Below are 23076 nucleotides of genomic sequence, written 5' to 3'. Positions count from 1 at the left end.
TCCTGGGATTTCCTGTAATAGATTCAAAATAAATTTAAAAAATCAAATAAAAGTTATACATCAACATTGTTTAAGTTTAAATCTATTTACATATGAACAGAACAAATGTGTTACTGAAAAATATAAGTAATGACCAAACTGATGTGTTGATAAGACTGCTACTATAATGCTATCTTTCCAGAAAGATTAAATATAGTGTAACTCGTGACAAAGAAGTATCAGCCTATTATTTTAAACAACTTGACAATTTCTGAAAAACAATGTAAATACAACAATGAAATTTAGGAAGAGAATTGGACTTAAACCTAAGCAAGTTATTTATCGATTTTGTCACCATATGCTTCTAATCATACATTTACTTAAAACAAATATATATCACCTGAATAATCCACTATATGTGTAGGAACCAGTTCTGGTGTAACATCTGCTGGTATTGTAATTTCTTCAGACTTTGGTGGTACATCTTCAGGAAATTCTTCACTCACTAATGATAATATTAAAGACGTTTTACCAACACCTCTATCTCCAACTAACAGAATTCTTACATTCTTATGCAAACTATGACGTACTACCATTTTCTAAAAATAGACATAAAAATGGATATTGAAATATGAATATGAAAATATAATAATGGATCATTTAGAGTTTAGTTTTTAATGTATTGTACTGGATTATTATTTTTCAAATATACACCACAATTATTGAATGTTCATGTTATTTAATGATTGTTGTTCAGAACTTACCCAACTTGATATTGCTACATTCTTTTTAGAATGAAACAGAGTTAAACAAATATTTTATTCAGAGTACATAATTATATGTGATAAAGATCACATCAGGAATGGGTATGTATGTTAGTTCATGGAGAAAAAATCAATAAAATAATAATTATTACAACAAATGATTAGAAGGATGAAGGGGTATTGCATTTTAATTCAATATATTTTCAAAAATTTTATTGGATCACTATTTTTGATTTTGATGATATTTGGTGTATGATAACTATCCACCTTGTAGTGGGCAAAAAATATTTTTTTTATATTTAAAAAAATTTTTTTTCTAAGTAATAGAATATTTTCTAACTTGCCAACAGGTAAAAACAGCCATTTTTGTAACATTTTCCATGAGCTTTAGCATTCTAATTTTACATCATACAGAGGTCAAAAAGTGCGCTTTGGAAAGAGTAAAAATGGAAATTCATCTTAGTATAATCAAAATTCATTTTATTGCATAACCAAATCTTATAATGTTTACCGAAGTTACGTTTACAAATTGTTGTTTTTTCAAATTTTGGGCCTAAAATAAATAATGAAGGGCTTAGGATAACAGACCTGTTTTTTACCTTTTAACTCTTAGGTGCTAGTAGTACCTTTAAAAATAAAAAATTGGACTGTTACCAAGTGTCCTTCATTAAAAAAAAATGGCCGCCAAATCCTAAGATTTTGAAAATGTCTTATTTTTGGGACAAAAAGCCATATGTGGGACAGGTGGCAAAAATCTGAAATGTTTACAACAGTAAGTACTTTTTATATAATTTAAAACCATATAAAATTTATTTTGTTACTCAAAAGGGTTGACGAGTAATGAAGCCATCAAAACCGCTAAAATCACCGTTCCTTCTAACCATTAACAATGTATCCAAAAAATTCACAGCATGTATTTTTTCAAATAATGTAAGCCTAGTATATAAAATATTTTATACATTAATGATATAGCTTATATGCTAGATTTACTGATTCCAATGTGTATTGCTACTAGTATTAATACTGTGGTTAGGTAATGTACATTAGTAATTTTATTAGTAATGAACTTTTCTTTTATGCGATATCTTTTATTTTTAATTTTATTAATTAAAAAAGTTATTTTTTGGCTGTAGAGAAACTGGGATAAGACAAAGTGAGGTGCAATTGGTAGTTTTATAATTTATACTAACTGTAATGTTACTGTAAGAACCCTTGCATTTTATAAAAACGAATTATGGAGTGTTCAATTGGCATTCACACTAAAACAGTATGTCACAAATTGACTTAGATCTTAAAGTATTATTAAGATCGATCTTCAATAGATCTTCAGTATTGCACAGTATTTTAGAGTTTATAGCAAATAACATTGATATCACATGATATACACTGATATCACTGATATAACACGGATGTACTGAGACAAAGAATATCTGTACTTTTAATAAAACCGAATGTTTAGATAAATATTTTCATATTAATGGGAAACGTTGCTCTGAGCTATTTAGCTGTCACACTTAACTGGATAAGAAATTTCTTAGAGAAATATCTTTGACACTTTCAACAAGCAATCCAAATTTAAAATTAATATCAGGCACAGCAGTGTGTACAAAATGCTTAAACAAAATACACAAAATTATACAAAAAGCAATTTAGAATGTCAAGATATATTTGAGCCTCAATATGTTATAGTCATATCAGTGAATAAAGCTTGTTCAGCACATGGCATTTCCCCCACTAAAGTTCAAAGATATTAAGCAGCGCAAAGGAACCAATTTAAAAAAATAAAGTTACAGGAATAGCAGAGTCAGTCACCAGTAAATTAAATGATTCCTTTGATTTAAATATTTCTAAGAAGAAACCAGTTTAGTACTCAAAACTATGCTGATTTTGGTAGGGAATATGAAGAATTAACAATTAAAATAAAGGATAAATGAAAACAGTTACATAACCCACGAAAAAATTAATATTTTAAGTTTATTACCAAGCAGCTGGAGCATTTATGCAATGAGTTTAGTGTTAGTCTGTATTTAGCCTGTCAATCCAAACAATTAGTTAAAACTAGTGGAATTTTGCCACGAATCGGCAAAAAGAAACCCAGTTACATAATTGATGAAAATGTTACTAAATGTGTCCAAGATTTTACCAGAATGATGACCACAGCCGAATGATGCCAGGTGAGAAGGATTGTGTCTCTGTTAAACAAGCTGACGGGAAGAAAATTAATATTCAAAAAAGGCTTATCTTAAGTAACTTAAAAGAACTGTAAACAGCCTTCAAAGAAAAACATAATTTAAAAATTGGTGTTTCAAGATTTTCTGATTTAAGACCTAAATTTTGTGTTCTGGTTGGTGGGTCAGGTAATGTAAAACACATTTTATCTGCTCTAAAAATGAAATTTGATTATAAAATTCCCCTTTCAACCATGATATGTGATATAAAAAACGAAATGTGCATGCTGTCACAGTGTGGAAAATGTCCAGGCACTAATGAAGTGCTCAGATTACTGCAAGACAGCTGGGATGATTTTGATTCTGAAATTATTTTCAAACGGTGGGTTTCTGTTGACCGTTGTGAAGTAACTCTCAAATTCTTCCATTTCAAGAGTACTTAGATAAACTTACTGAAAATTTAAATATTCTAAAACGGCATCATTTTGTTACAAAGAAACAAGCTAATTTCCTCAACATTAAAAAGGAAAACTTGTTGGAAAGTGAATGTATTGTAATGGGAGACTTCTCTCAAAATTTTCCTTTTGTGATACAGGATGAAGAGTCTAGTAATATCACTGGTCAAAAACTTATGCCACAGAACATCCATTTCTCATATATTTTAAAAGAAGGAAAATTAAAAGCCAAAGCTACTGTGTGAAAAGTGAATACTTGAAACACAATACTACATTGTTCTTTCACTTCCAAAAGCAAGTTATAAATAAAGAATACTGTTATCTCAAGTTAAACAATTTTTTTTTTTTTTTTGATGGCTCAGCTCAGTATAAAAACAAAAAAATTCATAAATTTGTGCTACCATCAAGAAGATTTTGAAATTGCAACTGAATGACATTTTTTGCCTCATACCATGGAAAAGGACCATGTGATGGTATCGGTGGAACTGTAAAAAGGACAGTGACTAAAGCAAGCCCTCAAAGAACAGTCAACAATCAAATTGTACACCTTCTAAAATGTACAATTATTGCAAAAGCAATATTAAAAATATAAAATTTATTTTCTGCTCTAATAAAGATGTTTATGAGACTAAAGAACACCTCAGTTCTCATTATCAGGTAATCACAACAGTCACAAAAACAAGAACCTTTCTCAGTTTGTATTCTGAAAGTCAGGGCGACCTCTGAATGAGAAACATCTATGTTAGTATTGGTGCACAAGAACATTAGTGTTTCTGATTGTTTTATAGGTTTACCAAAGCCAAAATGTAAAAATTATGTCTGTTGCGTATACGATGGTAAATGGTGGTAAGGCGAAGTCATTGAAGTCAAAATATATGAAAATGAAGAGGAATATCAAATACACCACTTTTTCCATCCGCAGGGTCTTGACACTTCATTCAAATCATTGAGGGATAATCAAACATGGGTTCAACTGGAATATACTTTAGATTCTCACACCTTCAGAGCTTTTTCTATCAACTACTGGAAGATGACACTACATTACACCAAAGACAAATGAGGATTTATCAGTTTTACTCAATTAAAAAATGGCAGCAGGACTAAGTTATGTTAGTTAAGTTTGTTATCAAAAAGTGTAAGATTTATTCATAACTTCGATTAGCAGGAGTGAAATAAGGTAAAAGTGAATTGAACAACTTAATGAATTTGAATTGTCCATCATTTTGTAATAATTACTTATCATTCTGTAACAGAGTATTTATTCATTCTAATGAGTTTAGTTGTAATTTTTATAATCTGAAAAAAATACATAATATCAGTATTTTTGGATATCTTGTTTACAGTTAGAAGGAATGGTGTTTTTAGAGGTTTTATTGGCTTAATTACTTGTCAACCCTTTTGAGTAACAAAATAAATGTATATGTTTTTAAAGTACATAAAAAGTACTTAATGATGTAAACATTTCAGATTTTTGCCACCTGACACATGTGGTTTTTTGGCCCCAAAAATGAGACATTTTCAAATCTTACAATTACGCGGCCATTTTTTTAACAAAGGACACTCTGTAACAGTCCAATCTTTTTTATAAGTACCACTAGTACCTAAGAGTTAAAAGGTTAAAAACAGGCCTGTTATCCTAAGCCCTTCATTATTTATTTCGGGCCCAAAATTTGAAAAAAACAATTTGTAATTGTAACTTCAGTAAACATTATAAGATTTGGTTATGTAATAAAATGAATTTCCATCTTTACCCTTTTTGACCTATGTAGGATGTAAAATAAGGATACTACAGCTCATGGAAAAAGTGATGAAAATGACTGATTTTACCAGTTGGCGAGTTAGAAAATAGTCTATTACTCAAGAAATTTTTTTTTTAAATATAAAAAAATATTTTTTTGCCACTACAAGGTGGGTAGTTATCATATATCAAACATTATCAAAATCAAAAATTGTGATGCCCTGATCATTTGTTGAAATAAAATGGAATACCCGTGAAATAAAACCATTGCAAATCATTAAAGAGGAACATCAGAAAATTCTAAATAAAGCATTGATCAATTATATCCATATTTAAATTTAATTAGTTACAATCTACTGTGATTTTTTTTCTACCAACATAAAAATTATTAATCCTGTTCAGTAATTATCTCTGAAAAACAAACAGTGGTATCTCTTCTATAACAATGAATAGTCAAAGATTCTGCAAAAGGTTGATAGATAAGAACAAAGGGACCAAGAACAGGTCCTCATGATGTAGAATACAGCATTCAACATTCAATCTTCAAATGAGGTTCTTCATTTTTACTGATGTTCTTATAAAAAAGAAAGAAATTTCAGTCGTTCATTAGTTTTTCAGTTAAAATTTTAACCAGCTGTAAGCATCTCTGCAGATGTAATAGCTGCTAGTTAGTAATTAGCTACTAAGCTTTGGAACTATGCTACTAAATCAAACACTTTACCAAAATTGAAAAAATAGTACACAAACAAATTTTTTTCAAAATTTTGTAAAGATCGAAGTAACTGTATCAGGAATCAAATTTTTCAAAAACCAACTTTGAGATTTGTCAAAATACTATGTTTTTCAAAAACAAAAATCTCTACTGAAACTAATTTCAGTAATTTTTCAAATAATTTATTTAGGAAATATGAATATCAGTGAAACAGGATTTATATGCTTGTAAATGATTGCAGAGATTCTCTTATGGATGGAAACAAGAAAGGCAGTTTTAGAGTAACTAATCCTACTATTTATTTTCAGTTCTATCATGATATAAATAATGACATTAAACATTTTCTAATCAGCTCATCAAACAGTAGTAAATGAATAAGAACTTGTACAATAAAAGCAGTTACACTCACATTCCAGGAATACTGCTAGTGGTGTCAAAGTAATTCTATGTCATTATAAAAAGCCGTATGCGATTGTAAAAAGTTGTATCACAAACAACAAGGATCTAGTAGCCAATATCTATATACACATGTGTACATAAAAGAACAAGTCGTACGTGATTCATAATCAATGCCAGGCACGTACAGAAAATAAATTGATGAAAATTTATAAACACGTTCTTTTTATAATGCAAGTGCACATTTTGAATGCAATTTTTTGAAATTCTAAGTTTGAAGGGTAAAAATGGAAAAAAAAAGAAAATTATTAATTTTTGAATTTCTTGGTAGCAAATGAAAATATCAGCTTGATTTTTGGTGTGTGTAATCTTTATGCGAATATCTAAAAACACCAATTTCTACATTTTTTGAAATTATATCGTGAAAGGAGTGAAAAAAGATAAAAATATTTTCAACAATGATGGAAAATTTTCCCCATTTCCAACTATATTAAATGTAATATTCACTAGATTTAGGCTTGAATATTCTTCAGATAAATCTAAAAATCATTTTCGGGTTTTTCTGAATTTCAATTTTTTAAGGGGTGGGACACTGTATGGCGCAACTGCTCAACCAACATAGCCACTGCCGCTGTTACTATACGTGCGATACAACTGGCTGCACCTGCCTTCAGTTATTTGACTAAAAAAACATAAAATTGAAAAAACAGACTGTGACAGGAAATGCAAGTAAGCATATAGTGTGGGAAAAGCTGTGATGGGGATGCTAGTATATATATATATATATATATATATATATAAAATATTTTAATTTTTTTTTAGTCATTAACTAAATTTGTAAAGGGACAATAACTGCAACTATAAAATAGGTAAATTACCAATTAAAATCATATGGAAGAACCTAATCAATATCAACTTTATTTTTATTCTTTACATTCAAAAAAGAAGTTTTAACTTCTTGGGTATCAACAAGAATTTGAAATACTACATCAATAAAATTAATTAAAGTGATAACATGAAAGATTCACTTATGGCTCTATCCACCTGTTTCATGTTCTCTATTTGTTGATGATTTTGCTATATATGTCACGACTTGTTCAAAAGCCACAGCTGGGAAACTTCTACAGAATATGATATCTCGCCTTGAAACTTGGTACAAAGTCACCGGCTTTACGCTCTCACCCTGCATTTAATTTACCTTTTACATTTTAACCCGTCTTCTATTTTCCCAACCTATCCCTGTATCCTCCATGGAGACTCGACCCCATTAATTTTAATTACAACCTCACCGGATATAATAAAAAATTAACAACACTTCACATCTTTCAAACAATTTACTATTTTCTAACAGAGACAAACCCAGACACAGTGTTATTCACAGATGAGTTGAAGCAGAATAATACTGCTACATGCACTTTTGTTGCAAACGACAAAACTTATGTGCTTGGTCTATCTGGTACTACACTGCTAAACTATATGCCAGCAAGATGGCCTTGAATATCATTAAATGAAAATACTGTCACATCCTTATCTGCAGCAATATGTATAGCGCTCTCCAAGCTTTAGAGGATTTGTATTCCAAACATGCTATTGTCACTGAAATACATAACACAATTGCTGAATTAAATCATCATAACACATTAGTGAATTTCTGCTGCATCTCTAGCCATGTGGGATTCTTGGGTAATGAATGTGCAAATTCCGCTGCTAAAGATGCATATAGCCAACCATCTTTCACCACTCAAGTTACAACTACAGATTTTACTAATTCCATTAAAAATACACTTTGAAGCAGGTGGCAAGGTGATTGGACTGCTACAGCAGATAATAAACTCCAACAGATCAAAGATACAGTGTTACCATGGAACTCTTCATGCAGAAAGACTTGCCGAGAGGAAGTGGTCCTGTGGCAATTGCAATTAGGACATACTGGAACTACACACGGATACCTGATGTCGGCGGAGAGCACACCACTCTGTGTACAATGCGACTGCCGCATGACTGTGCGCCAACCACATCCTGTGGACTGCGTATGTTATGCGGCCTTATGTTGCAAATTTAAATTGCCAAGGGCCATATGAAGTGTCCTATGAAATGACAAGAATATACTAGATGGATATTGTTACTACTAAGAAGAATTAATATACTTAATAAGATTTAACCTGTCATAAAATTTTGATATTATTTTGCTATTCGCATTATAGGTATTATCCTAATTGTTGCGTTTCTTTCACTATTTCAATTTTATTCCTATTATTGTCTTAGTTTTCATCATAGTTTTAACTATATTTCACTAATATTTTGATATCCAAGGAGGAGCCTCTTGTTATTATTTTGACCTGGGCAATGATAATGCAACAGCATTTTTCGCAAAAAAAAAAAAAAATTAAAATAATGGCTCTATCTAAATGTTCTGCACATAGTAACAAATCAATTCTATAGTGCAAAACTTATCTATTCATCCTATCCCATGATCTTAATTTTTAACTACCTCTATTGTTGATACATTTAGCACTTTTAAAAAAATTTTATCCCATCATTTTACCTCATCTGTAATACCCACACCTAAAGATTTTATCAAAGGACCACTGTAAATAATTGTTTGTACATTTCTTCTGGTTAATTCGTGATGAAAATCTTTCCGACTTTTTGAACATTATGAATTAAAAATTGGGGTTTACAATCAGTATAAGCAATAAATATTCTAACTTTCTTTAAATAGCTCACTCAAACTATTTATACAATAGTAATTAGCAAAGTACAGAAAATATTTTTTTAAAGATTTTAATCAATTCTAAAAATTTTTAATTAATTCTAGTTCAGATACTTGCTTGATCCTTAATAAAATGATAGTAAATTTGCCTGTTCTAGTGCTGTTGTGATAAAATTTGTAAAAATCATAAAAATGCCACTTTTCTCACAAACAAAATAAGTAAGTGAGTGATATTGACATTATTAATATGCACTTATATTACTGATGGCCTGATCTTTTTAAATTGCAATGAACATAAATTCTTCACGTACATGTAAAATAAATAAATAATTCTCTTCTTTTAATAAAAAAACAAATTTGATTTAATTGCAACAGGCTACAACTAACTATTTATTCACATATATTATATATTTATGTAAACATACATTTATATATTATACAGTAAATTTATTAAACAAACTGAATTCAATTTCTAATTAATTAATCAAATATTAATTATTTAAACCTCCAAGATGGTAAAATATGATGCTTAATTAAACAGCCCTTTCATTGTTATTCTTAACACATCAGTCTAATTTTTAAAAATACATAATGAAATAATTCTATAAAAACCATGTCAAAAATAAAATACTGATACCATTCCCCGAGAGACGGAACTGCTAATTAAAATATGCCTCCTATATAATGGTATTCTGGTTTACATATATCATCATAATCAAATTTTTTTTATGTTAGTAAAACTTTAAATATATGAAATACTTTGATAGACAATTAATGTCTATTATTTTTGTTTATTCCTATGATCTTAACATTATTTTCTATACTAGTTATTTGATGTTTTTTCTATTTTTTTTTTAACTGTTTTTTTAAATGGTTAACCTTGTTTGAAATTGTTTATTCAGTTCTCCATTCTTATATATTTTATGCTGTTTTAAAGATATTTCTCAAACCATCTGTTTGTTTCCCTTTGTATATCACATTATAATAATCACATTTTATTATATATATATTTATATATAGCAATTTATGTGGCCTACATATATAGATATATATAGGCCACATAAATTGTTATGTCTTTCGTTTTTCTTCAGAAATTTAACTATTTTTATGGTGTTTTTAACCTTAAGGTATTATGTTTAGTTCAAAAGTAATTTTTTAAAATTTTTAAACATTGTTGATTTTTCAATTATCTCAATACGGTAATTATAATATATCTGTTTTTTTGTGCCCTCTTTAACTGTTTTGTAGATAACAGTCTTTTGATGTAAATAAAGTTTATAAATTTGGTTTATATAATTAATATTTATTAAATTATAATATTACAAATATGAATGATCTAAAGACCTACCTGAAATTATGTCAAATATGAACATAATCAAATATACAGAAAAGAAGTATTATTATTTTAAAAACAAGCCAATCCATGATTAAATCACGAGTTTTAATTTAACTAAAGCATTCAATGCACTAGGATGTTTTTTTTTTATTAATGAAGACCATTGTTGCTTATAGAAAGAAAAAAACAGGTAAAATATCTGTAATAAATAACCGATGTAAAATATGTTTTAATTTCAAAGTTATAATTAATCTTAACACTAACGTTTTTGAAAAAACAAATTTTTTTTTTAAATTTCAAAATACTTAAAAATACTGTGCTTGTAGCTATTATGAACATTGCTGATCATTACAACACTGTTCTTACTTTGGTTGTTGGTTGTTGTTAGTAATAATTAAATGCCTACCACCAAACACTATTATAAAATCACTGCCAATAAAAAAATCAGTGCTCCAATTTGAACAGAGCAAACATCATATTAAATCAAGATTAGTAATACTATTATATATCTAATATGTTTCTATGATAAATTATCACATCAATATCAACCCCAATTAAACAAATAACTGTTTGGAAAAAAGCAGTGACAGAGTGTACAATAGCAAAAACTGGTTACAAACGAAGAAATACTGAAATTAAATGAGATTAATGAGAAACATGAGCTGTAATTTTATGACTGATTAAGATGAATATGATTCCTTACCACACTTTTATATAATTAGATATATCATAATTTTAAATCTGTAATAATAAGATTTTCCTGCTTTTAAGTTATTAAAAATCACTAAACTGAATAAAAATCATTACTTGTTTCATTAGGTCACATTAATATTCCTGTAAACATAACTGAAGAAGGGTAGTGATTAATATTACTTGGCAAGCAACTGTATACTCAAACTTAAAAGTTTATCAGAAATTTCTGTTTGCATAAACAGTGGGTTAATTCAGAGAAAATTTAATAGGATACATTTACTTCATTATTTTAATCTTGCTAGACCACAATATAGGTAAATTTATTGTTATTCAACCATTATCTCAAGAAAATACATTTAAAATCTAATGCTAATCAAGTAAACATCAGCACCCCTATTTTATTAATATCTACAATTGACTTATCAATCAAATGCTGCAATCATCAACAGAGTTAAAAAGTAAATTAATCAGCTTTGTAAGATAATTTAATTCGTAATGTTTTATGGCAATATAAAAATATTATCGGCAACGATAATTTCATTCAGATAAGAATAACATTAATTTCATTACACATAACACTTTCTCTACAAGAAAATTAAACATTAAGAGTAATAATTACGAAGCTTAAATTCTCAAATTGCATTAACTTACTTACGTTTAAAAATTAAAATTGACTTTATCAATAACACTCAATAAATTTTGTAGTTTATAAATTGATAAATATGCATTGTACACTCATTGGTGAATTTATATTGATAGAGGGAGGTAAAAAATAATAATGTCACAGGCAGCTCGACCTCCCAAAAAGAGACCACCTTTGAGAGAAATAAAATAAGATAAAAGCAAACTCTTATAACATTATTCCCAACACCACACACTAGCAAGAAACTGAACTAACCTTCCCGACAGCGACCAACGCGATTTTTATACACCTTATCACCTGATTCTAATGACTTCCGAAGATCTAGTAAATATTGAACTACTAATCAATTTTATTTGGAACTAATAGTTCAAAAAGAGTTTTATATTGTAGAATATTGTGAAGAAAATATTATCTCCCAAAATACATAAATAAAATTGTTATAGTAAAAAAAATAGTGTTCTTCAAGCCATTGATATTAAAAAATGAAATAATTGCTTAAGTATAAATTATTATATTGTTGAGTCACTTCTACTAATTGTCAAATTTAATTCTCGATGACTGAAAATTATAAATTTGATTAAAATCGAATATAGAATAGAAATTTTCAAATTAAGAATAATTTTTGTAACATCAGTAGTTTTAAAATTCATTTAAATTATAATTCTTACAGAATATTAATCAATATAAAATTTCTGAATTCCATCCGTGAATTTATTTGGTTATAGCAGAATACAGTTTCTGGAATACACTCTCTTTAAATTATATTTCTATAGCCTACAAAATTACCATAATAAAAATTTGTTATAATTCATCTACAAAAAACACTTCGTCAGGGCATGGCTAGTTACTCTTTTGGCAAATTCTGGTTTTGAAAATATCAACATCGTATAATTTAATTCCAATACATTTCCCTACTTGAGTTTAGCTGTCTGTGACCGTTCTAATGGAGGATAACTTTCAAATGAGGCAAAATTATATTCTACTCCGTCGTACAGGGGCTTCATCGTTCCCTTCCACTCTTCTTAAAATAATTTGGGAATTAGGTAATCTAATTCGCCCTGATTCCTGAAATACATTCTGGTAGGCAGCAGACCGAATGCTTCAACACTGCGGTAAACGGGGTCGTGAGATTCTGTGGCAGTTTGGTTGATCTTAGCTAACTTCGTGGCGCAAGTGGTAACGTCTCGGGCTTTCATCCAGAGGTTCCGGATTCGAATCCCAGTCAGGCATGGAATTTTCACACGCTACAAAAATTGTCATTCATCTAATCCTCTGAAGTAATACCTAACGGTGGTCCCAGAGGTTAAAAAAAACTTCAACTGGTTTAAGGTGCAAGCTAGTACCTAAAATCTTCTCGGGCAAAGTTGAATCTCCTCTCCTAAAATTTAATTTAATTTAATTCTGGAAATTATCGCCCCAGTAATAATAAAGGAGCCGTAAAGCAACATTAGGTCAAAGGTCTCTACTTTACAAATACCTACAATTTGTCTTACCGGCAACCCAACTAGAGTAATTTTAATTTCAGCCAGCAGGAGTTGTTGAGTACACAGGTTACTTCGCATAACAGCCAATAGGATTTCTTTTTAGAGTTTCTTTTGTTTCTATTGTTAGATATAATTAATTAATTTCCTTTAATGGTCAGTGTGACAACGGCCTTCTTAAATACCTAAATTGGATCATACATCTGAAAAATTATGTTTAATAGTTTGCTGAAATATTTATCTTAGAAATATAAAATAATAAGTAAGGTAACAAATTCAGTAGAATTTATATCGTTATTTACACTTGGTTTTCGCCATTTAGAAGTGGTAGAATAAATTCAAAATCAGGTATGTATAATTCTTAAAATTAAGCATATTAAAAGTTTTAAAGGTTTTAAGTACAGTTTTATTGTAATTAATTATAGTAGTTAATGCATTAACCTTTTTTTTATTTTTAAAAGGATTTTTTCAAATTTATGTAGAGGTTTATTAAAATCAATAATTTCATTTCATTTTTAGTTTGTAAGTACTGTTGTTGGTCAGAATGCAACAATATGGAACTTCCTTTATTTGTCGGTCGTGGCTAAAGCGTGTATGTGCGTTCCGGTAAATCTTAATCGGAGGTAATCTGAAAAAATATATTTTATTTTATAACTTAATTTTTCTTATAATATCGAAGGCGACACAGTTGTCTGTTTGAATTCATTATATTACAGGGGAATTGGGGAAAAGAATTATCACTTTTAAATGTATTCTTAGTATTCGTGTCGATGATAGTTTTCTTATTATTGCCATGTTTTACCAGATTTATTATTTTTTAATGATAGAGTCGACCAAATTTTTGATATTTTACTCTGACGTTAAGTTTTTTGAAACTGAAATTGTATGTAATAGATTGCGTTTAATGTGTTCTTTGAATTTTACAACTTGTTGATAGTTACTTTCCAAAAGCAGCAACGATTCTCATGTTTTTGTGTGATTTATTCTTAAGTTAACTTAACACCTAAAATTGTAAGGATTAAGGTTTGAATTTTGGGCTAAATATTTTTGTTGGATAATAAGTACTACTATACTAGTGCATAATATAATAGTATGCTGATAAGGTTAGGTTTGTGAAGGTACTGAAATTAGTTTTGTAAAATATTTAGTTCAGTGTGTTTTACCCTAGTATAGAGGTACTGGAAGGTATTTTTTAAGTTTATATGTGTAGGAGCTAAGTTATGCTCTTGATTGCAAAAGTGTTAACTTTTTTATTTAATTAGATTATTATTTTTGCTGGGGTTTAAAAGCCTTTATTGTGGATATTTATTTTGTTAACTTGTAAAATTAATCGTAATTTGTTTTGAGACAATGTTGTATATAAATTTAGTGAATTCAGTTAGTTTATTTAATTACATTATTATATTCAGTGGGTGCGAAAGCCTTTAGAGTAGATAATTGACTACTATAATTAATTTTAATTTTTTTTTTTTTAGAAAATGGTGCGTATGAATGTATTGAGCTGTGCTCTTAAATCTATCAATAATGCTGAGAAAAGAGGCAAACGACAGGTCCTTATCAGGCCTTCTTCAAAGGTTATAATTAAATTTTTAACTGTAATGATGAAACATGGTAAGTTAAATAATGTTTATTATTCAGAAACAGTAGATTAGTTTAAATGCAGATCAGTTATTAGTTAGAATATCAAATGAATGAAAATTTATGTATTTTAGTTGTATCTCTTCATTATTTTTTTATTTTACATGATTTTATGGCCAAAATGTAACTAGTAGGATTGTAGAAAAGGTTGTAGCTGCTGTATTTATTCCAGTTATGTTGTTTGTATTGCGCACTAATTTAAAGTGAGGTGTTAAAAAATGGGATTATGATGTCTTAAAATGTAATTTTTTTCATTTTTGAAAGATTTGCTAGCTGTTTTGTTAGCACCCCAAAGATAAAGTATTTGATATTTAATTATGTAATAATTACTTTCACAGCGAATATAACTAAAATATTAAAGGGGAAAGTATAATGATCATTGGGTTTGTTTGCAAATCATAACATTTTAGGGTTATCTAGTTATCTAGGCAAAAAAAAAAATTTGTGTACAAATGTACACATTTGTGTAGTACTGCTTTTGGCCATTTGCTTCAGGATTGACCAAATTGATTTTCTAACCATCGCAACAGAGTTTCTGTTGGATTCCTAGTCACATGAGAATTCTGGTAATGACTGTGCAGATTCTGCTGCTAAAAACGCATGCAATCAACCTACTTTCACCACTTGTGTTGCTGCTTCTTACTTTATTAATTGTATAAAACTGTTTCTTCGAACAAAGTGGCAAGGTGACTGGATGGCTAACAAACTCCAGCACATTAAAGATTCTGTGTTGCCATGGGACTGCTAATGCAGAAAAACTCACGAGGAAGTGGTCCTCTGTTGATTGCAGGACATACCAATCACACGAGTACCTCATGTCAGCGGGACACGCACACTATGCCTAAGATGCAACTGCTGTTTAACTGTGCGCCACATCCTGTTAGATTGTGTATGTTATGCGGCCATAGTCACAAATTTAAATTATCCCAAAAATTCAGCCTATCCTAGGCAATGACAGACAAATGGTAGATTAGTACCTACTTTTATTCCTACGGAAAGTAAATGTTTAATAAAATATAATATATACCTATGTTTAGTGTTTGTAGATTAGTTGTAGTTTTTCAGAGCATTCCTTTGTTATCCATGAAGGGCCCCTTTACACCCTTTAGCATTTTTTATATTTTAGATTTTTGTTTTAAATAATTTTATTTTACTGTTAGATTCTGACTGTGATGTTAGTTGCAAAGTTTATGTGATATTAGTTTTAAGTTTTTAGTGATCTTTTCTGTTATATTAGTTTAGAAAAATGATTTTCTCCACATTTCGCCCTATATTTCTATATATATTGAGCATTTATAGTATTAATTTATTTTTTCAAATATGTTAGGGGGGTTGGATGAAATCGTAAGTCATTTTAGAGAAAACTTTATCAAAGCAAATTTGTTACCTACAATGTATGTAAAAAAAAAATTAAAAATTAACCACCTATAATTGAAATATGTTTTTGTTCTTTTACCTGATTATATCCATTTAGTTTGAATATTTTTCAAAATAATTTTGAAAGTTTATACTTCATTTTAAAATTTTTGCAACTTTGCAATTTTTTTAAATTGCAGACTCTGGACTTAAAATGCAGAAAAATATTTTACTATAGTAAAGCTGTGCAATTTATTGTATGATATGATCAGCGTAATGCAATAAAAAGTCATGCAATACTTTGCCAGCTTTTTTTTATGTTATCTAGACCAAATTTTGAACCTCTTTATATGGTATTTTAAAAACTACTTTACTTCTCTAAAAAGATAATTGCACAAATTACATTTTAGGAGTTTATGTAATGTGATTGAGTCGTGAACTGATTTTGCAGCTTGAATGAAAGAACTTAATACAAACATATCTTTAAGATGCTTTGTCATCAAGTTACGGCTAGTGAAAATTTTTTTTTCAGATTTCAGTTTCTCCAGTAAAATAAAGACATTGACATTTTTAAGGTGTTATATAATGAATAAACTTCATGGTTTCTTATATTTTTCTTCTTTTTTTTTACCTGAAAAATTGAATAAAATAGTACCAGAACTGTATCTTCTGTAGTTTTTATGATATCAAACAAAAAATACAAATTTAATGATGAAAAGCTTTTAAGTTTGAAATAAAATGACTTTGTTAAATGACTATTCTTTAAATTCCAGCTTCATAACATTCCCTTTTTAAAAAGCATGATATGAAAGCTGATCTCTGTTGTGTAGTCTGAACAGATTGCCTTAAGTCATAAAACTGATTGCTAATTGACAAATTGATAACGCAGCATAGACTTCAAACATGGCAAGTCATCCGCATTTAAACTTGCTTTCCGACAGTTACATTTTTTGTTAGATCTATCTCAGTTAGATCCTAAGAATATCTACCGCGATATATTAATGTATGAAAAAGATTGAAGTTAATCAAGTAATTGTCAGAATTGCAAAAAAAAGTGGCGATTTATTAATTCATTGTTCTTGCAAACAGTGTTGTGTAACTACAGCTAGTCCGCCTAAGAGGCATTATTTATATCTTAGCTTGTACATTTCAAAATGTGATTGTTTTAAGTGAGTAAATTTATTAGCTGTGTTGGATATTCATTTCTATGTTGAATTTATAGGTTACTTCCGAAAAAATTCCAGGTATGTTAAATATGAATGGTCCTTGATTTGCTGTCAACAAAAAATTGAAGGTTTTCTTAAAAACTGTATGATGGTGTAGTGTGATTTGTAATCATCTAATGCTTGTAAATTTTAAATATAATTCACATTTAATTTAATGCAGTATTACTACTGTTAAAGTTGTTTGTTACATAAGTACTAATAGATGATGATTTTTATGTTTTAATTTTATTTGATGTGGAAAAAATACTCACTAAATTTTTTCTTTTCTTATTTCTAGGTTATATTGGAGAATTTGAAATAGTAGATGATCACAGATCAGGAAAAATAGTTGTTAATCTTACAGGCAGATTAAACAAATGTGGTGTTATCTCGCCAAGATTTGATGTTCCCATTAGACACATTGAAAAATGGACAAATAATCTTCTACCTTCTCGACAGTTTGGGTAAATATATATATTTTAATTCATTTAAAAGTTATATAATTCAACTCCAGTTTTGTATGGTTTATTTTTCTAATACAGCCTGTCAGAGTTTTGCCTCCCACAGTAGCTTTCTGTACTTAAATTTCTTGCAACATTCTTTGTGTTTTCTCATACAACCAACTCTCAATATCACATTGATATTGTGATTTCATTTGGCTTCTAATCATGTGGGTAGTAAATCTCATTTAAGCGCGGTTATTATACTAGTGATAAATGAGTATTATCTTAATGTAGTGAATAGAAGTTTTCATGGGATCTTACTTTCCAGTTATTTGAAGTAATTGATTTTTGGGCCAAGCATCTGTTACTACAATGTAAACTCCTTCCTTGTTAAGGGTCATACACCAGGTTTTAACAACCATATAATGCACATTATGCCAGAAAAGTTCCCAAACTAAATAAAATAAAAAAAAAAGATTTAAAGATAAACAATTTTACTCATATCAGTTCTCTACATAGAACTCTTCTCTAGTTATACACTGCATTGCTGGTAGAACCCTTCAAATGCTCTGGAGAAATCACTTTGTGGGATTGCCTTCAACTGCTTGGTGCAAGCCTTTTGGATGGCCATTTTTTCTATTAGAATTGTACATACTGTGTCTTTACTGTACTGATGTGTAGCTCTTCTGCTTTGGCCCTAAGGGTAAAATGAGGTTGTTTGAGCAGGAGTGTGCGCACTTTTGCAAAGTTTTTGTCATGAACAGTTGTTGTTGGCCTTGTGCTTTGTCCATCATAATCCAACGACTTGTCTACTGACTAAACCACTTCCACACGTGTATGTAGTAAAAGATGCGGCTTCATCACTGAGTGTTTGCTGTATCATAGAATAAGTTTCAACGAAAGGTTTTTGAAGTCTTAACACAAAATTTTATTGTGCTTCTCTGTTCCATGTCACGAGCTCCACAAGGTCACATGAACAAAACGTACGCAGCCAAATATGACGAGTGATGAAACAATGAAATTTTGTAAACACACTCGTCAGACATCATATTACATTGTTGCTTGTTTGTCTAAGAGATAGCACTACTTATATTGGCTATAGAAATTTTGTTCTTGAACTTTTCAGACCTACTGTTTATAATGAGGGTTTTTACATAGTGCTTTGTTGTACACTTGCAGCTTTAGACTTCTTGACATAGGCTGATTGTTGGAATCTGTACTGCACCCAAACCTTATTTCTGCTATTATTTTTAGCACCAGTCTGTCACCTATCATTCATAGATGTCATATATAAATATTTAAAATTTTAGCTTTTACTGTTAAACGAGGCTCGGCTGATAAATTTTGCAGATGTATGTGTAGCATAGGAATGAAAATAGATATTGGAATGAAATAAAAAATGAATAAAAGTACAATACCTTAGCTACGAAACTCAGTATTTATTTTTCAGTATAATCCCTGTTTACACTAATAACACTTTACCCAACATGTGAAGTTTTTGCATTCCGGCACTGAATAATTCAAGTGATCTTTCTCGGATCCAAGTGGCCACATCTTCCTTCACCTCACTGTCGGTAGTCTAATGATTACCTTTGAGATCCCTCTTGAGATGAGGGAAGAAGTAGAAGTCGCATGGAGCCAAATACAGTGAGTATGGAGAGTGCAGAATAGGCTCAAACTTCAGTTGCAGAGAGCCATCAGAGTTTGCGCGGTACCTATCATGCACAGATTGTATGGTAACCCAGTTGCTTAATAATATGGCCTACTCATTCTTTAGTGAATCTTTCATTTGTGAAATTTCAACGCCCACCTATTCACAGAACTGTCAGTATTTTCATGATCGTAAACCGCTTTTAAACTATGAAAAATATTCATAGGATTCACATTTTCTGGTAAAAATTTGATCACTGTGCGCTGTTTTAATCGTGTTGACATATGGGCCATTTCAACACATCCCAGGTTTGTAGAGGGAGATTTTAGCTATCATGTGCTGCCATGCCCAACTCCATAGTACTTTTTGCCTCCATGTAGCATGCCAGTGTGCAAAATTTTTAGCTAAGCCTTGTATATGCTGTTTTATTGCTACCCCTCCATATACTTGGTAATGAGGTTAATGATAGTAATTCAAGCAAGAATTACTATCATTAATTCTTTTTGAATTAGACAAGTTTTTGTCAGTTTCAAACTGGCATTTCACTCCATAAATGTTTGCTGTAGATTATTGTATAATTGATTGAAATCTATAAATTGTATATATATTTAGAATATTCCCAGCTGGTTTCCAAAGTTGTCTGATATTGAGAAAATTTGGTGTGTTGTGCCTTTTTTTTTCTACATCCATGTTGCTGCTTTTAGTGTTTTAAGATATGTGGGTGTTGTTTGACCGCCTTAGAATTCTGTCTATTATTTAACTTCTGCTCCTGTCACCTTTGCATTTTGGTAGTATCTCTGCTTAGGGCCATTCATGTGGGTTACCTTCTCCAAAATTAGAATAACTAAAGAAGTTTTAACATTAACACCCTACCCTCATTTTTCAAATATTGAGCTGATTTGTTGTCAATGCCCAAGTTACTACTACAGTTTGTCTTAATTCTTAAAAAACTTTTGCAGGCTGTGGCATTACTTCAGCCGTGTTTATTCATCAGAACTGCTTTTGCTTGCAGATGGTATTACTTTCATATAAAAATACAGATTTCTCTGAAGAAATACTGTATCACCTTTTATTATTTTTCAATCTTGCTCAAGCCAATTTTGTACTTCACTCGTTTTTATATAAACTTTAAATTCTTTAACATTCTGCTATAAGTACTGAAGTCCTCAAACAGTTTTTTTTTTTTGTTAATATTTTAATAAATTCTTCAGTATGGATCTTTTTTAATATCACTGAATTTCTCTTTGTTTTGAATTTTACTGATATTGCAATATTGAACAATTTATAGATGTAGTATTGATCACCTTGGATGGTAACTGCCACCTTCTGTGACATGTCCAATTGTCTCATTTGTTTTTCATCTGATTCTTGTATAAAAATTGTTTTTAAGTTTTCTTAAGGATGCATCTCTAATGGAATTGAATGGGTTGGTGTAACTTATGTAATACAAAGTTGCACATTTCAGTATCAAAATTAGTTTAGTATGAAATTCCACAATTATTAAATAATTGATTTACTTATTAACATTCTATAAGTCTCCAGATATTCCATTCAGCTTTCTGGTTTTGAGACCTGTTAGGAAGCCGTATTCCTTGTTCATTGGTGTAGTCTTGTACAGACACAGGCCGACCATATGTGAGATGTGGTTGATTGATACCCAACCACCAAAAAACACTGGTATCCACAATCTAGTATTCAAATCTGAATAATAGTAACTGCCTTTATTAGGATTCAAACCTGATCAAACTCTTGACTTCCAAAATCAGTTGATTTACGACTACGAGTTTTATCGCTAGACCAACCTGGTGGATTAAGTACAAATAAAATAGTGTTGTGGTAGAACAGCCATTAAATAAAATAAAAGGTCATTTCAGAAATGTTTTTCTACCAATAAATATGCAATTGTAATATGCATCAATTTATTTTTAATAAAAAAATCTATAATAAGTCTATGATTATCTAAAAATGTTAATAGTAATTTTTAGTCTTATTATATTTATTTTATTAATGCTGATTAACCTGATGCATTACTTGATAACTATAGAAGCATATTTTTTTTTAAACATGGCTGAAAACTGAAATAGGTTGCTATCCATCTAAATACACAGTTTAATTTGTCGTCTTTTAAATTAATTTGAAAACAATCAGTTTGTAGACAAAACAAGAAAAACCTCTTGGTGAACTTCTATATTATCTCTATCTAATATTGTGTGTAAGATATCTTCAAGTGTTAGAAGACTTCTAGAGGAAAAAGTTGATTTCACGCAAGACTAGGAAGAAGTTGCTAATAAAGTATTGTGAATTTTAGGGATTAGGTTATGCTCTTCAGTTAATTATGGCTAATGTTTGTTATCTATAGATTACCATTTACCAACTTTTAGTATGGAAGTGTTTTAGACTTGAGATTTAATTTTTTATTTTGAAATTTGTCAACTGTTTTAATGAATTTTAAATATATAACAGTATTATTAAGTCCCATTTTTCAGAATTAAGAACCCCTTTCACTTAATGTAATTTATCTGTTAGTTGAAAATTTTATTCAAAGTGACTGTGAGCAGAGCAGCTGTGTACAATTCTATAATTCCTGCCGATGTGTAATATAATGTCTTAATGAAGTTAAGACACAATATCATTATTTGTTAAATCATGTCATGTTTAATACGTACATTATTATAACATAATAATCATTTTAAGTTTATTTAAACTGATTGTGATACAAATATATATGTATATAATATATATATGTATTTTCATACCTATGAATAAGTAACTATTATCTTTTCAAAAGATACAAGGATTGTATAGAAGTTCCATAATTATTTAATCATTGTTCTATTTGATTTTAATTTATATATACCTACCAGTACTCTTAATTTATACTGTTATATGATTAACTTTTAGTGCTCAGCATTGTAATTTACTTGTAAGTAATTCTGTAATTATATTCCTGTATCCAGTTGTTTTATATTCCTTCACATTATTATTGTTGCTATTTATAATTTTTTTTTAGTTACGTTGTTCTTACCACCAGTGGAGGAATTATGGATCATGAAGAGGCAAGACGGAAGCATTTAGGAGGGAAGATTCTTGGGTTTTTCTTTTAAAATTATGATATAAAATAAAACCATTAAAAGGACTCATTTTTTTGTAGTAGTTTGTTACTTCATTTCATTAATCTATTACCAACCGCAAACCTTAAAACTGGTGCTCTGACTTTTTCTCTTAAATTAATGCTTTATGGGAAAGACATATCTTATGCTTATCCTATTGACTGTCTTGTATTTTTATTTTTTTTGCAAACTTTCTGGCTGAACCAAGTTTCTTTTTAAAAACATTTTCCTCTTAATTCACTATATTATAAATACTGTTGTAATGTACCATTACAACAGATATTTTAATAACACTATTTTAAAGAAATTAAAATAGTGTTAAAGTTATTAACTTGCATGCCAAAAATTTAATTGCGAGTGGTAAATTCTGAAGTATAGCTTTACATAGTGTCCCATATTGCAGTCATTACACATATGTCTTAAGTTTTCTGTGGTTCTACCTCCTTTAAAGGTTTCCTTTAAAAACTGGGAATTTTTCCCATTTTTTTGTTATAAAGAGAAAATTAATTAAAGAAAACGGATTAAATAAATGGAAAGCAAATTTCTTATACCACTGATGGATTTTCTTAGATATTTTGGACTTTTAAGAAGCATG

The 23076-nt window shown here is 29.4% G+C and overlaps 2 protein-coding genes across 7 annotated transcripts in view; one reads left to right on the top strand and one right to left on the bottom strand.

Annotated features, from left to right (window-relative positions):
* LOC142323765 (mitochondrial Rho GTPase-like) overlaps positions 1 to 11895 on the bottom strand; it is a 78799-nt gene extending 66904 nt beyond the window's left edge. For 4 of the 6 annotated variants that reach the window (XM_075363946.1, XM_075363950.1, XM_075363949.1 and 1 more), the window contains exons 1-2: positions 11610 to 11895; positions 380 to 578 (exon numbers count right to left, since the gene is read on the bottom strand). In XM_075363946.1, the coding sequence (XP_075220061.1) occupies positions 380 to 575 (196 nt within the window). In that variant the 5' untranslated portion in view covers positions 576 to 578; positions 11610 to 11895. Of the gene's footprint in view, positions 1 to 379; positions 579 to 11605 lie in introns of all 6 variants that reach the window. The other 2 variants (XM_075363947.1, XM_075363948.1) reach the window with 2 other exon arrangements.
* A 1691-nt stretch (positions 11896 to 13586) lies between these two features.
* On the top strand, positions 13587 to 22521 carry LOC142323763 (small ribosomal subunit protein uS8A). Its single transcript, XM_075363945.1, has 4 exons — positions 13587 to 13701; positions 14554 to 14689; positions 17576 to 17741; positions 22382 to 22521. The coding sequence occupies exons 2-4, from the start codon at positions 14557 to 14559 to the stop codon at positions 22473 to 22475; spliced, it is 393 nt and encodes a 130-aa protein (XP_075220060.1). The 5' UTR covers positions 13587 to 13701; positions 14554 to 14556; the 3' UTR covers positions 22476 to 22521.
* The last annotated feature ends 555 nt before the right edge of the window (positions 22522 to 23076 follow it).

Source organism: Lycorma delicatula, chromosome 4, assembly GCF_047948215.1.
Source record: "Lycorma delicatula isolate Av1 chromosome 4, ASM4794821v1, whole genome shotgun sequence".
In the NCBI taxonomy this organism is placed as follows: domain Eukaryota; kingdom Metazoa; phylum Arthropoda; class Insecta; order Hemiptera; family Fulgoridae; genus Lycorma; species Lycorma delicatula.
This window is presented reverse-complemented; position numbering and strand designations above follow the sequence as displayed.